Source organism: Hemisphaericaspora subhashii (genome assembly GCF_019202705.1).
Source record: "Hemisphaericaspora subhashii strain CBS 10753 chromosome Unknown scaffold101, whole genome shotgun sequence".
Taxonomy (NCBI): Eukaryota; Fungi; Ascomycota; class Pichiomycetes; order Serinales; family Debaryomycetaceae; genus Hemisphaericaspora; species Hemisphaericaspora subhashii.
The window spans coordinates 32187-48307 of NW_026057317.1; the positions used below are offsets into that span (position 1 = coordinate 32187).

General features: G+C 33.3%; 8 protein-coding genes across 8 annotated transcripts; 3 read left to right on the forward strand and 5 right to left on the reverse strand. All coding sequences in view use genetic code 12, as the record gives it.

Annotated features, from left to right (window-relative positions):
* Positions 1 to 388: 388 nt before the first annotated feature.
* J8A68_003476 (uncharacterized protein) lies at positions 389 to 1819 on the forward strand (the record flags this gene model as incomplete). Its single annotated transcript, XM_049407336.1, has 1 exon — positions 389 to 1819. One exon carries the CDS (start codon positions 389 to 391, stop codon positions 1817 to 1819), a length of 1431 nt encoding a protein of 476 aa, XP_049263240.1.
* A 6-nt stretch (positions 1820 to 1825) lies between these two features.
* ALG2 (GDP-Man:Man(1)GlcNAc(2)-PP-dolichol alpha-1,3-mannosyltransferase) lies at positions 1826 to 3196 on the reverse strand (the record flags this gene model as incomplete). Its single annotated transcript, XM_049407337.1, has 1 exon — positions 1826 to 3196. The coding sequence occupies one exon, from the start codon at positions 3194 to 3196 to the stop codon at positions 1826 to 1828; it is 1371 nt and encodes a 456-aa protein (XP_049263241.1).
* A 391-nt stretch (positions 3197 to 3587) lies between these two features.
* Positions 3588 to 5804, reverse strand: J8A68_003478 (putative tRNA 4-demethylwyosine synthase; the record flags this gene model as incomplete). Its single annotated transcript, XM_049407338.1, has 1 exon — positions 3588 to 5804. The coding sequence occupies one exon, from the start codon at positions 5802 to 5804 to the stop codon at positions 3588 to 3590; it is 2217 nt and encodes a 738-aa protein (XP_049263242.1).
* Positions 5805 to 6450: 646 nt separating this feature from the next.
* On the reverse strand, positions 6451 to 6717 carry J8A68_003479 (uncharacterized protein; the record flags this gene model as incomplete). Its single annotated transcript, XM_049407339.1, has 1 exon — positions 6451 to 6717. One exon carries the CDS (start codon positions 6715 to 6717, stop codon positions 6451 to 6453), a length of 267 nt encoding a protein of 88 aa, XP_049263243.1.
* A 535-nt stretch (positions 6718 to 7252) lies between these two features.
* Positions 7253 to 8902, forward strand: J8A68_003480 (deubiquitination module subunit; the record flags this gene model as incomplete). The annotated part of the gene is made up of 1 exon (XM_049407340.1): positions 7253 to 8902. The coding sequence occupies one exon, from the start codon at positions 7253 to 7255 to the stop codon at positions 8900 to 8902; it is 1650 nt and encodes a 549-aa protein (XP_049263244.1).
* Positions 8903 to 8960: 58 nt separating this feature from the next.
* Positions 8961 to 10280, reverse strand: IPL1 (aurora kinase; the record flags this gene model as incomplete). The annotated part of the gene is made up of 1 exon (XM_049407341.1): positions 8961 to 10280. The coding sequence occupies one exon, from the start codon at positions 10278 to 10280 to the stop codon at positions 8961 to 8963; it is 1320 nt and encodes a 439-aa protein (XP_049263245.1).
* Positions 10281 to 12343: 2063 nt separating this feature from the next.
* On the forward strand, positions 12344 to 12829 carry J8A68_003482 (uncharacterized protein; the record flags this gene model as incomplete). Its single annotated transcript, XM_049407342.1, has 1 exon — positions 12344 to 12829. One exon carries the CDS (start codon positions 12344 to 12346, stop codon positions 12827 to 12829), a length of 486 nt encoding a protein of 161 aa, XP_049263246.1.
* A 1300-nt stretch (positions 12830 to 14129) lies between these two features.
* Positions 14130 to 16004, reverse strand: J8A68_003483 (uncharacterized protein; the record flags this gene model as incomplete). Its single annotated transcript, XM_049407343.1, has 1 exon — positions 14130 to 16004. The coding sequence occupies one exon, from the start codon at positions 16002 to 16004 to the stop codon at positions 14130 to 14132; it is 1875 nt and encodes a 624-aa protein (XP_049263247.1).
* Positions 16005 to 16121: the final 117 nt, after the last annotated feature.

Here is a 16121-nt window from a genome sequence, read left to right on the forward strand (position 1 = left end):
ATTGACCAACAAGAAAAAAAAAAAATGTGCTATGTGTTGTTTTCTTTGTTCCTCCTGTGAGAGAATCGGAATATCATGGGTGTTAAATATATTGCGCTACCATATATGAATGTATTTGAATAACCTCGGGATTGATTTATACGATCACCTTATGTTTAATAATTCCTTCATGGATTCAATAATAAGCATATGATGTAATTAGATATTGATCTTTCATACTTTACTCTCAATTGTCATGCTTATCCTAAATATACAGTAGTATTATAGAGATAATTTTATACAATGATACTTCTTGGAGGAAAGAAAGAGTAATGACACTTTCGATCTCCAATAAAATCAAACTCCGGGGATAAATCACTTTCTTTCTTTATACGAGAAACCATAAAGAATGATTATAAAGGTCACAATTAAATCACCTACATATAGATCGATACTATCAATTCCATTCCGATGTTATTCTGATATCCCAAAAGTACCACTATCTAATGCTACCAAGTCTGTAAATACATCATCCAATAAGAGCAACCATAAAGATGATCCTTCAAGCGATTCTCCAAAGGAACCAGACGCAGATGAAATCAATTCAGCGATAGTTGAAAGAATGAAACAAATCCTAGAAGAGAAAATATCAACAAATGCATCCAATATGAATACCCTTCGACAAGTTGATTCATCAATCAATTCCATATTTCAAAAATATGCTCCACCAGGCACCGATATAAAACAAGCAAATTCATATATCAAAAGTGAACCATTATTAAAAGCCAACAAACATGCTAGAGATATCTATAATACCCAACCTTGGCAAGGAGAAGAAACTAACATAGATGCCAATTTAAGAATGATTCTTGATCTGAAGCCACCTCCAATGAAATTATCAAGAAAAGCGGCAGCATCAACTACCAAAGAAAAATTAGCACAAGCTAGAGATCTTACTCTAGATTATAAGCTAAATCCAAAATCAAGTGGGTCTACACCAAAGGATGACAATTTCCGGGAATTGTATAAAGAAAGATTATTAGGACCAGACCAATTCATTCCATTATCATCATCAGCTACTGATTATGTTGGAAGTATTGCTAGTAATCGAATTAATTCAAGTATTAATTTAAAAACGGGACAATTTGAAACTCCCGATATGGCAAAAGTTAGAGGGAAACCTTTAAATCGAGAACATTTGGCAAATTGTACTGATTCGAATTATTTTATGAATCAAATATTGAATAAACAATCAGTATTACCTCCATGGATTGAATCTCAACGAGGATTAAATTCGGAAATTGATAGGCTTAGAAGTAAAATTGATCAAATGTGGTTTACTTGGATTATTCATCATTCTAGTATTGCACCAATTGTGAAAGTTTCTCTGAATTTAGAAGTAATTGAAGATTCATTTGAAAAGAATTTAAGTAATTTTACATTTAATATTAATGGATATAAAGTATTACCTAAATCTGAATTGGAATATATTGAAGCCAAAATTGAATCAATTAATAAACAAATTAGAGATTATAATTTACAATGTCCTTCAAGTTCTGGTCATAAATTTAAATTATCAATTGATAAAGAATTAAAAGATTCATATTTTAGAACTCTTGAAAATTTCTCCAAAAATCTTGAAATATGGTTTGATAAACATAAACGGAAATCTCCAACTATTCAAATTAATCGAGAATCTATGCTGCCAGGGTTGCTTAGTATTTGGGGTGATGATAATGAACCTCACCTTAAAGCAACTGGTCTGATCGAACCTAATCCTAATCAGGATACAAGCTTACATTTCTGGGAAGCAATAAAAGATATATTCAAAAAGAAGTAACCAGTTCTATACAACCTTTATAAGTATGTATATAATTAATATTGCAACAGCAGGTATCATTGAAGAAGGATACTTTTTAGGAAAATTATTCAGGGTAAGTAAATAATCCATAAATTCTTGACTTGTCTTATCTCTTGAAAACTTTTCAATTACTCGGTGATATCCATTTTCACCAAGTTTTGATTTAATCTCTTCCAGTTCATTCCAATATTTAATCATTATTTTAGCCCATTTTTCAACATCTGATTGTTCAACGTATCCTGTAGCTTCATTCAAATTATCACCATTATAATTAACAACTGTTTCCAAAGGTCCTCCGAAATTTACTGCCAATACTGGAGTTTGATATAACATACTTTCAACCGGTACGATACCAAAATGTTCCCGTTCAGGAGTATATAATAATAATTCCGCTTGTTTAATTAATGATACTTTTAAATTACTTCTAATTGAAGGTAAAAACAATACTTCAGTAGAAGGAGGCATCATAATTAATTTTCCTCTAATTGTAAAATTTGTTAATTTAAGAGAATCACATAATGAAGTTAATTCATGTAAATATTCAACATTTTCAACCACTCTTGAATCATAACCTCCTGCAATTACCAATTTTGCTTTCTTTGGAAGTAATTTCTTCAGTTTATGAAATGCTTTGATTGCAAGCTCGATATTCTTGGCTCTTTCGAATCGATTAATTGAAAGGAAATATTTATTGTCTTTAAAGAAATTTTCAACTTCAAGATCAACGATTTCATCGGTTTCAATCTTAGTTTCAACACATGGATATATTACTCCTGGAGACATATGGTTTAGATTCTTAAATGTAGAATGGAAAATTGTTTTCGTGAATTTAGAATTAACAACAACAACATCACTTAATCCAGTACTCCATTCTTCAAATCTATCAAATGGTAATCGATATAATTCCTTTAATTTGCTTGTCCTTTTAGCTAATAATTGATCAGGGAAATGACAATAAAACAATATCCTACTATCTTCATTACTAAACCAACCGATAAATGGAACACAAATACTCAATTGATCAACAATAAAATAATCATATTCACCAATCTCACCACCAATAATCATCTTAAAAACAAGATATAATTGTCGAATAATTGCACATAAGATATGAAATCTTTTGAATATATGAGTTGGAAAGAAATCTCCATATACATTAACTCTTAATTGTTTAACTTCTTCAAAACAATGAGTTGGATCACAATGTGATGTATAGACAGTAATATCATTTTGTAAAGATTGTAATCCAATTGCAGCATCTACTACTAATCTTTCAGCTCCTCCTATACCTAAATCTGGATGTATAAATGCAATCTTCTTTCGCTGTTGTGTCTGGCGTTCTGTTGTGTCTGACATTGCTTAACTAGTTTGGTGATAAGGTTTTCTTGTTTATCAAAATTGAAATTTGGATATTTGACGTAAAACGAGATTCAGGGTTTTTTTTTTTTCAACTTGTTGGAAGGAGCGCAATTTTAAAAAATCCCACTGGTTGGAAGTTAGAGGAGGAGTTCAATTTAATGAGTAAACCAATACACAGAGTAACTACAGAGAATATAAAGAGGATATTCTTTATTCTTACTTTTTTGTATAATCATCGAAATAGTTTTAAATCCAATAAGAAAAGAGTGTATTCGATCGATGGTGTTTCTTTGTCATCATTCCCAAGGCAACTCTGCTTTTTTCTTGTTAAAAAGTTGCAAATTTATTTTCTAAAATACAAAGATATACAAAATACACTATAAAACTATCAAGCTATTTGTTCAATCACCTTCTTGGCTTGTTCATCTCTTTCCAACTTCTTCTTCAATTTCTCAGCTTTTCTATCATACTTAGTGTCTTCTGGATTAAATCCAGCTCCTTCACTACCCCAAACTGCCCAATCTGGAGTTTCCTTCACATAATCAATATCAACAAATTCTTTACCTTGTTCCAACATTTCAAAAAACTTGGGATAATCAATATGAGTATGCCATTTCCCATTAATCTTGAAACGATTATGTGCAACCAAAATACAACAAGAATGAGCATGTTCTGCCGCAATATCATAATCCAATCCTCGAGATTTTAATTCATTAGTTAATTTCACCACGAAATCTTTACATTCTTCATAAAATGGGATATTTTGCATCGTTAATGGGTTCCCATTCCCATTGGATGATCCACAGAATGTAGCTCCCTTGATTTCAATCTGGGATGGTTTTGCACGTTGAACCATATCGGCATAACTCTCAATATCATTCATATTGAACCCTTTAACTAAAGTTAATCTGAAAACTGTACGTTGATGGGATTGAGTAGTGGCAAGAATATCAAGACATGACATTAATCGTTCCCAGAAATCACTATTTAATGGACGATCCACCTTTTTCAAATCGGTTTTGGTAGGGGCATCAATACTAACATATAATTGGGTAACTTTGTTTAACTTAGCCAAGCAATCTGGATGTTGGGCATTACAAACAAGGAAAGATGAAATATGTTGTTCATGAAGCATGGATACGAATTCATTAATATGAGGATAAAAAATTGGTTCTCCAACTAATGATAATGCACAATGTCTTACTCTGAATGCTTCTTGGAATCTATCCATTTGTATACCAGGCACACCTCTCATTTGTTTAATCTTTTGATAATGACCTGCTAATGCACCTTCCATGATTTTTTCAGGTGGATCAACTTCCCATCTCCAATTCAGCTTAGCAACGGGGTTTGTACCATGACGCCAACAAAAGACACATTTATTAGAACAGGCTAATGATGGGGTGGTTTCCATACATAAATGAGATCTAATCCCATAAAAAGCGAATTTATAACATGATCCACGTCCACGTAATGCTGATTTTGTCCAACGACAAATCTTAACTCCAGAATGTGATCCAACTATAGTATATCCTTGTTTTGTAAGTGATTTATAAGTAGGAGAATCTTTGGAGACCATTTCTTTAGTTTCTAATTCTGATTTCCCATTCTTTCTAATAATAGTTCCCATTTCTTCAACATCAACTAATGTATCATTATCATCTTGTGTATCCTCTTGTTCGGCATCACTATCATCAACATCATCATTTTCATCAATATAAAATGGTTCATCATCGATCAACAAAGTAGCAAAATCATTGATCCATTCTTGTGCCCTTGGTTCACCTTGATATTTCATACATACTTCACCAACCGGGAATAACCTTCTTGCACCTAATTTCCCCATCCATCGATCAGCCAATTTGGCTTGATAACAGAATTTATCCCCCTTCCAAGATTCAGAATCTCCCAATCCCAATACCGCAAATCCTAATAATTGTCTTAATGGATATTTATCAACTCGGAAATCTTGATAAGTGTCTTGTAAATGTTCCAAGAAATAATCAATAGGAGAATCAGTTTCATAGGAAGGTAATACAAGAAGATAGATATTTTTTACATCTTCTTTGGTTGGAGTTTTGAGGAAATATTCTTCTAAATCATCAACATCATCATCAAGACTTAATAATTTAGGTTGATGGGTTAATGAAAGTGATTCAAGTTTGGTCAAAAGTGATTTAGCTACTCTATGGGATGATCCAGTTAAAGTGGTATAGAATATATATATTTGTGCTTGAGTTAAATCAACTGCTGATCTTGATAAGATTGGTTCGGAAGTTGGGACGGTTGGTTTGATGGCTTTAATGACTTTTGGTGATCTTTTTGGTCTTGATCCTCGGATGGATTTTGGAATCTCGGTAGTTGATGATGGGGTGAATGTGGTTGAAGTGAAGTCAACTGCATATATGGGAGATTCTTTAGTAGTAGCAGGTTTTTCTTTGATAGTAGTAGGTTCAGCTAATGATTCAGTTGATTCTTGAGATGATTTCTTTTCTAAAGAATATAATAAGGAAAGTCCATAAGTTAAAATAACAAGAGTCCATCTTCCTCCCAGGAGAAGATAGAATACACTACAGATCCCAAGAATTAATTTACCTGTACTCATGATATTGTTTCTGGTGGTTCTGGTACTCCATCAAATAAATAAAAAAAATTGGGTGAGTAATCAGAAATATTTTCAATCTTGTTGGCTGCGATGGAAAAAAGAAAATAAAAGGGTCGTGTGAAATTGTAACAAATATGGATTCTTTATGTATGTATCACCAAGATAGACGACATGACCTTAGATTAACCCTGGTGTGATATATCTATACATCTCCATAGTGTACTGCATTTGGAAAAGTTAAGGGAGTCTTCCAATTTTTTGATATTTTTCAGCTCTAGAAGGATGAATAGATAATCAACTCTTGGTTGTTTGGAGAGAGTAACTCTTGTGAACTCACGAACTATTCAAAGGATGGACGATATACATTGATAGACAAAACCGTACGGAAAACGAAATGGAAATATATGTGCTGCATTGAGTATTCTATCTTTTAATACTACTATTTAACTAAGAAAACCAACTCCCTGATCAACCAGTAAATCGAAACGAGTCTGATCTGTATCCTTATGATGATATATAAATAGCCATACCCAGCTTCTGTATTATAAGCTTACTGGATACGCCTGGTGATATCAGTTCCTCTTGTGTAACGATGCTAATTGAAAGCGCTGTCTCCATACATAACTTCTATAGTGGTGGGGTGATATCAATTCTTACGAACACCTATTCTATCATCTCTAGATTGATTTCCAGCTTGTTGATTAATCGAACTTGATTGTTTGTAACCTTGCATCATATCACTTGATCCACCAATTTGTTCTTGTAAAATCAGTGTTTGAGGACTGTATTGACTCAATTCATTGATTGATTGTTGTTGTTGCTGTTGTAATTCTAGTTTTTGCTTTAATGATTCATCATATTCTAAAATATCTTCTGGTGATAGTTTAATTGTTGTTGCTGGTCTTCTTAACATTTTGACTTGTGTTGACTACTTGATTGTGGGAAGTATAGTTAGTTAGACAAAAAGATTCAAAGAGATCTGAAAGTGAGTTGATGAAATTAAGAAAAAGGGTTTTTTTTAGCAACTCAAGGGATTTTTTTAACAAAACTAACAACAACAATTTATCAACACTTTCTTTATTTAAAAATCTATCAACCATCAACAACAGACCAACAATCACACCCTATCCCTAGTATAATCTAACTTACCAACCAATAAACCAAAGACCGACCAATCAACAGAAAAAACATTATTTTCTTTTTTTTTAAAAAAAAACCTTCACTTTTGTTGTCTTGTGGATTTTTGCCGTTTAAATTTACAGGTTATTCTAAATCCAAAAAGCTAATATATCAAGAGCCAACAACTTCATCTAACAGCTTGCAACTAAACTTGTTTAATACTATCGAAACGATATAACGCGTGCTCCCTTGTTTAATTCAATCATTCATCAAGTATCCCCATCACCAATTATTTCCAAACACTCTCACACCCCTTTCCATAAGACGATATGTCACTGAATTCGGATCAAGTAATCACATTAGCTCAAGTAAACACCCTTTCAACAGACCTGATTGATTCGAAAAATAAACCTATAATTTGGAAAGAGTTTGGTGTATATTTAGATAAGAAAATTGAAATCAAACAACAGCAACAACAACAAGAAGAAGACTTACAACAACAACAACAACAACATACAGATTTAAATCAATTTATAATTAATTCATATCCTGATAAATCATATTTATCACAGAATATTATCTATAAAATTTGTAAATCTTGTCAAAGACCAATTGGTTCAAAATCTTTAAATAATCATTATAAACAGTGTATTGAAATGAAACAAAAAAGACAACAAGAACAACTTGATAATCCAACATTAGCAGGCAACTCGCCCAAAAAGAAAAGAGGAAGAGCAGCTGCATCTGCTGCTGCTTTAGATATTGATTCTTCAGTAGATACAACTAGAAACAACACCCCGATACCCAATACCAAAGATTCCACTCCCGTGAAACCAAAGAAGAAATACAAAAAATCACAAACCCAAAAAGAAAAAGAAGCAGCCAATGCCGCAGCAGCAGCTGCCGCCGCCGCCGCTGCAGCTGCATCTTCTTCCGGAGGAGCAGGACCACCAACAACAGTCACTTCAAGTCCAGTTGAAAAAGCTCGTGAACCACGTAAGAAAAAACAACCAAAACAACCCAAAACCATCTCCAAACCAAAAGGACCAGTCGATATTGAAAAACAATGTGGGGTGGCCCTATCCAATGGAGGTCTCTGTGCGAGGTCATTAACTTGTAAAACCCATTCTATGGGTGCTAAAAGAGCCGTACCTGGTAGAAGTCAACCTTATGATGTCTTATTACAACAATATCAAAAGAGGAATCAAGCCAAGATTGCCCATTCACATGCATTGGCGGCCCAGAGGAAGGAGAATGCGGCGTTTCATGGTGGTGCTGGGGGTGGATATAATGGAGTGGATGGAGATCATGATTCACATCTTAACTATAATAAAATATTGGATCCTGATGAAGAGACTCATTTGGTATTGGAGGGGCTTTCGAAGAATAATCCGATTCCGTTGGAAAGGAAAATTATTATGCCGGTGAGATATCGTCATCGGTTTTTACAAGCTCGGGAGTTTTATGCCAATGCGTTGATAATTTCTCCTCATCATAGTCAACAACAACAGCAGCAACAACAACAACAACAACAACTGGGTCAACATGGTGAACAAACATTGGCTAATCAAGCAATATCGGGTTCTATTGGTGGATTGCAAGGTAGATGTGCACTTATAAATGTCGATGCTGCCCCTCCTCCGAATTCCGATTCTCCAACCCAGGGCTTCAGCGCAATAGCTGGGGAAATGTATCAAGTTAGAGCACCTTCAAAAGCTATCCTAATGACTTCTCAACAGAATAGTATGCAACAACAGGCATTCCAACAACAATTAATGAAATTCCAACAACAGCAACAACAGCAGCAGCAACAGCAACAGTTATTGTTGAAACAGAGACGACAGCAGCAATTGCAACAACAACAACAAATGCTGGGATCTGGTTCTGGAGGTGCTGCCGCTTCTGTGACGGGACAAGGACAGGTACAAGTCCAATCACAATCACCTGGGAATTCTGCTGGTCAACTTCTACAACTGTAACTTTTTACTTCTATAATAATGTGTTTATATAAGAAATATATATCTATGCTATGTAATATTACGATTTTGGCCAATATGGTTTATTTTTAATAATCCATTTATGTTCCAATACTTTATTCAAATCTAATCGATCTTCAGGATTTTTAACTAATAATTTCCTGATTAAATCTATGGCATCTTTATCTAAAAACCGAGGGAATTTAATATCAATATTTATAATTCGTTTATATGTTGCTTCTTTTTCCACTTCTTCAAATGGTGGTATACCGACTAAGAATTCATATAATAATATACCTAATGCCCAATTGTCGACTTTATGGTCGTGTTTTTTGCTTTCAATCATTTCTGGAGGTAAATAGTCCAAAGTTCCACATACTGTTAATCTTTTCGCTGCGCTGGAGGATGAACTTGACGTCGAAGCTGAAGATGATGAGGAAGATGATCTGTGGTTGTAATCTGGGGTATATGGATGGGATGAATGATGAACTGACCATCCGAAATCACTTAATTTAATCGTACTTTCAGAACTTAACATTATATTCTCTGGTTTTAAATCTCGATGAATTATATTATTTTGATGTAAATACCATAGGGCATTAGTTACTTGATAAATATAATAACTTGCCACAATATTATCAAATCTTTTTGATTTTTTTAAATGAAAATATAATTCACCAAATATACTAAATTCTAAAACTAAATAAACATTTTTATAATCATAAAACCAAGTATATAATTTTGATATATTTTTATGATTTAAATTTGATTGAATTTTAATTTCTCGTTCAAAATTTTTTTCTAAATTTAATTCAATTAATTCTTGTTTATCCATTACTTTTAATGCAATTATTAATCCCAGTTTTTTATGTTTTGCACAATAAACTCGACCTAATTTCCCTTTTCCTAATATTTTACCCAATTCAAAATCATCTAAACAAAGTCCACCACCACCAGTGATAGTGTCTCTATTTGAATGTAATTCATCTGGGATTGACATTGGAGTCGGTGGAGATGATGAAACTGTCCCTGTATTCTTTTTCTTCTTTTGTTGTTGTCTGGTTGGTGAACCCAATTGTCGCATTGTTTGATAATTCAAAGGAGTTGGACTTGTCATAAGTGATCGAGCATTCGGCATCATCATCAGTTTTGGTTTCAGTACTTTAAATTCAGTAGTTGTAGTAGTAGAAGTTGTGGCATGGATTCTATTTATCGAAAGTTTTCCTAATGGTTTTCTTTCCTTTTTGGTGGATTTTTGGGTTTCAATCATTCGTGATTTTGTTGTTGATGATGAATATGCAGATGATAGATTGTTGGACTGGGCAGAATATGTAGACTGAATGCTGTTGAATACAGACGGTGATAGTAGTGGATTGGTCATGTGTATGTGCTAATCAACTGATTGATCTATAGATGTTATTTAGTTTGATTGGATTGACGTTGTTGTTGTGGTTGTAAATTTCAAATTCTGAATGTTTATGATTTTTTTTGGTTTGGGCACAAACAAAAACAAACACGATATGTATTGATGTATGGATGTTTTGTAGGTAGTATTTTCATTTGGTAGCGGCATCGTGGTTGGTGTCCATAATTCAGTTGGAATGCTTGGTATTGCAAAGAGATGAGAGGGGGGAGGTTGAAACTATCATTATCTTATCTTTACGTGCTTCCTCGATAAAAGAAAATACTGTGCAAAGGTTTGATTAAAGTTCTTAGTGTTAAGATACAACAGAATAGTTTGGACCAAGAAAATTGTCGTTATCATACACAATTTGAGAGCCATACTGATAACAGGGTGAGTTTGTAGCTCATCATGCAGTACAGCCCCATAGATTTGATCTGATAATTATCAAAAAGAAAATGATGTATGTTATCATCTGTGATAAATGGTTTACAGTTCTATTTAAGTGGAGTACATTTGGTTATTGTTGAATCTTGTAGAGATTTATATCTTAAAATATTCCATACCCGACTGGTGAGTTTTATGACACGTAAGTTCAGATGACCAATCGTTTTGAGTGACTTTTTTTGTTCCTTCGATTAAAATATGCTAATTTATCATCAACTCTTCTAACTTGTTTCTACTCTAGGTTTAGGAATCGCTAACAAAATGAGACCCTTTTTAATTCGCTTACATCATGAAATCATGATAAACTCAAATATTCAATTAATAAATGTAAATGAATGATCCTCCGCCTATAAAATTTCAAATTTATTTTGAAGAGTGAATAAAAAAGAAGCTTAAATAGGTTGTTACCCACCGGTAGTTACGCGAAGTTTCATAAATTTGTGCACGGCTGTAACACAATTTTTTTCAAAAAAAAAAAAAAATATTTTTAGTTTTGTTTTTTTCTAACTTGGTAACTAATTATAAAAAAAATAATTATTAAACATTTGGATGATTTTAATTATAAAAACTAATTATGACTTGATCGATTAAAATATGAAGAATCCTTTAACTATTAACTTCCTCTTCCTTATAAAATGTAATGTTACTAAATTAGTAAAATCGTCTGAAAGTAATTCAATGCGTTTTTAATTTAATTGTAGTTTTCGTGAAGAATTCAAATTACAAAATAATAAATAATAATTGAAACAACAATGAGTATTTTTTATTTTATTTATTACTGGCAAATTTTAAATTCTAAAATAAAAAATAATTTTAGTAAATGACTTTTACTTTTTACAGTTGTTCGTTTGTTTCGTGTTAATTAAATTCTTAAAGCTAAACATCGATATCCGGATGGGTTAGATACACTCCACCGAATTAATTTAGGTCATGGTACTCATTATTCGGATAAAGTCTGCGAGTTTTGTGGACGTTCCCTTTTGGGCCGGTTCTATTTTCATCATATCTATACTAAATGTCCAATTACTAATGCTATTTGGGCACAGCTCCACCCACCGAATCTTCCAAGGAAACTTCGCTACTTTATTTGCAATGCAGCTTTATCACCTTACCAATCGTTTGTCCTTAATCGTTACCTTTATGTTGTCTCCCGTTTCTTATACTTTCGACGGCATGTTGGCCTGGAGGTGGACCTCTCCACTTCCTTTATTAAGATTTGGGTAACATTCACTCTAACTACAATTCCTTCCCTATACACCTACTAATTTATGTTGCTTATATGAGGTTTTTTGAATCATTGGCTGATGCATTTTTTTGTTCCTCTATTTGTATATCTGTTTATTATATTTCTGTATGTTATTATGTATACGAACTAGAATAAATGGTATTCTCAAAAAAAAAAAAAAATTCTTAAAAAATAAAAGAAGATATTCTCTCTCTCTCTCTCTTTCTAATTAAAAAAGAGAGAAATATAAATTAAATTAAATCTGCTGTTTTTTAAATAAATAAATTCTTCCCTTTTTTTTCCTTTCTCTTTCTTCTTCTTCTTTCTTCTTTTAATCCATAACATATATATATATTCATACACACATACAATGACAATTAAAGATAGAGTTAAAAGAGTTTCAAGAATCTTTTCTTCTGATTCAAAAGAAGCTTTAGATAAACAATTGAAAGAAGGTAAAGCAAAGGAAGAATCCAAACAAGAAGAACAACCAGCTGCTACTACTGAAGAAGAAGCTCCAAAAGAAACCACAACTACTGAAGAACCTGCTGTTGCTGCTGCTGTTGAACCTGAAGTTGCCGCCGCTGAAGAAATTCCTGCTCCAGATGCTACTGTTACTGAAGAACCTGCTGTTGAAGAAGCCGCCAAAGAAGGTGAAGAAGTTGCCAAAGGCGCTCCAAAAGAAGGTGATGTACCTGCTGAAGAAGGTGCTCCTAAAGAAGGTGAAGATGCTGCTGATGCTGCCAAAGCTGAAGTCAAAGACACTAGTGACAAGATTGATAAGGCTCACAAGAGAACTGATGTATTTAAGAAGTTATTGAAGAAATTCAAAAAGACTTCTGCTGCAAAGAATTAAAAATGATTGGGTCCTTTTAATATAATAAATAAAATATCTTTCTGTCAGATTTTCTTTTTTTTAATGAGTTTTTTAAATTTGTTTAATGTTAATATATAATACTGCTAATACAACTAATAATCTATAAAACTCTCTATTCAAGTGATTCCTCTATCAATTAATTCCTTTCCTCGATGTACGCTGGATTCTTTTCAGCCAATTGACAGCATCATCCTCTTTTTTTTTTGTTATGGGTGGTGGGGGATAGGGCTGTGTCAATTTGAAAGGCTAAGAAAAAATAAAATTTGAAGAAAAGTTTAAAAAAAAAAATAAAACAGTGATTTGGAGTTTTAGCCGTATGTTGTCGCGTTTCCTAATTGGGAAACAAAGGTGACCTAAAAATAGATAAGCCCAGCTCACCACTACTCACCCCTTATCCAATAATTTCATCCCCCATTTTATTGTGGATATTCATAATTGCCACCACAGTTGTAGTAGAATCAAACACACAACCACATAAATTTAAAAACTATGTTTCCATCGTCAGAATATAATTGATGATCTGACATCGGCGTCAAAACGGTTTCCAACAAAAAAAAGAGCCGTACCCTCATCATTTTTTTAATCGGTCGTCAATTGAGATTTTATCTTTGTACTTACTTTGCTATGTGAGACAAAACAATCAATCCCTATCGGCTACAATGGAAAAAACGCGCCATAGTAAAAAAAAATCAGAGCATATTCGTCTAACACACTTCAGTACTATACAATTATTCCGCCTCTTCCGTCTCTTTGTATTACATTATGTTTTGTTGCTACTTAAACCGCGGCTTTCATAACTGTATCTAGGCAACGAAAAATAGCACATAGTCTTCGAGTATATTTTTTGTGTCTTTGTTTTCCGAGGATAAGTTCGTTTGTCATGTACTGTATCTACAACCGCAACCCTGCACCTTAACAAGATGTAGTTTCACGAAATCGGAAATACAGGCATGATACCCGTTTTCTATTTGTGCCCATATTGATAACGCCCGTCAACAATTCAGTTTATCCGTGATTATCCATTGTTATACATTGCCCGCATAATCATCAGAACAGGATTTAAAAACTTCTAATCAGAGGCAATAATGACATATCCATAATAAACTTTGCAGCAACGAAAACTTACTCGATCAACGAAATATTATTCAATTGATCAATTGACGTGACTACAAACGGAAAAGGCTAGGGTACTTTTCATTTTTCAGAGAGCAAATCAAGGTCGGATTTTAAAAACGACATGTTCTATTAGGAAAAACTCTATAAAGTTATACAAAATCTATCAACTTACAGGTAAATCATAATTAAGGGCCCATAACGCACTTCCACCAAGTCCAATCTGTTGATACCATTCAATCAAATTAGTACGTTCAGCAGCCTTCATCCATGCAGCCCAATTAGTACCATCTTCATAAGTCATAATATCACAATGAGAATCAGCATCACTCCATCTGGTTCTAGTAGATTTATTAATTGCTAATAATTCATTCTCACTCATAAATCCAGCAAAATCAGTTAATGGACCTGGGATTGCTCCAGAATTTGGTCCGGTGAATGGACATCCATAAGTATTACAACTGGTGGAGTTTAATTGGAATGTTCTTCCATAATTTGCAACACCTCCATATAATTTCTTGGTATTGATTCCTGATTTAACTATCATTTCAATTGATTCAATAGTTATGTTTTTATCAACATGACAACCAACTCCTGTTCCGGTGGAATAATCCCATTGTCCGAAATAATCATAATTCATTAAGATGAAATAATCCATATTTTTATCGAAATCTTTTAAGGGATAATATTGAAGATAATAATATGAAGCTGGTAATGAAATTGAAACTAATGTTGACATTTTGGATTTGATAGTTTTGAAGATTAAATTATAATTAGCCCCATCAGTAGTTGAAGCTGGATATTCCCAATCTAAATGAACACCATCTAATTTATATTGTTGAATGAAATTAACAATATTAGTAGCAAATGTATCAATATTGGCAGAACTAGAAACTGCAAGTGAAAACATTTGCAGTACGGTTGTATCATCACCATCTTCAACTGAAACAGTAGCAGAATCACTGGCAGGTAATCCCGTGATGGCAACAACTTTTTTAACATTAGTTAAATTTAAAAAATCTTGGAATCCAGCACCAACAGATAATGAAAGATCGGAATTTATGGTTGCAAATGAATAATGAATAATATCATATTGAGTAGTATTAATATTATTTACATTATAGTCAAGACTACCACCAGTATCATCTAACCAATATCCAACTTGTTTAAAACTAGTGGCAAATTCAGTAGGTAATGTTCCATATCCACAATTGGAATAACATACGCTAGGTTCACAAACGTCGGCAGAATCTCCACATTGTCCATATATACTGCAACATCCATTATTTGGACATGTTGGAGGAGTAGTCCAAGTTCCAGGAGCATTTGGTCCACATACGGCAGATGGGTTAACTGTTGGTGCTGGTGGTGTTCCGGAAGATAAACACATTGAATTACCAACTATAAGATTATCACAACCGAACCAAGCCAAATTTGCAGAATTATAGGTGGTTAAATTAGTGGTTGAAAGGGGATAATATGGAGCTATGATGGCTGCACAACTATCACCACTCTTGATTGTATAGGTGAAACATGTCCCATTTGCATTTGGTTTTGGTGCTAAATCAGGTAAAATACCAACTGATTTACAAACTGGTTGTCCTGGTTGTAAATTACTAAAATTCAAACTTGGATTATATGCATCTATACTTTCACTATCAATACCTGCAGTAGTAGTAATTGCAACTCCCAGTTGTAATTTCACATAATCACATGTCCCTGCTCCTGGATCATTAACAATCGTTTTTCTATCGGCCCAATCTAAAACACAATAAGATTTCCCAGTATAATTCTTACTACCTTGATAAGTATTAAATGGTTTACCTTCAGACCATAATCGAACTGCTCTTTGCATATTTCCATAATTTTTAGTTCCACCAGTATCCAAAACAACTCCAAATCCATTCGTGGGATCACCAGGGACAACATATTCGATATAAAGTGAATTGGGGATACCATTATTATAAACTTCATCATAGATGACTTCCATGGCATTACTGGTTGCAAATCCACTATTTTGGATCATGCTTCCTACCCACATATACCCGACAATATTCCCGTTGGAATAACTGAATGATTCACGTTCTGGGGTACTGGTTAATTGGGATTTGAAGTATGCGATTGCATTAAGGGCCTCGGTTTGATTAGTGGCGGTTTT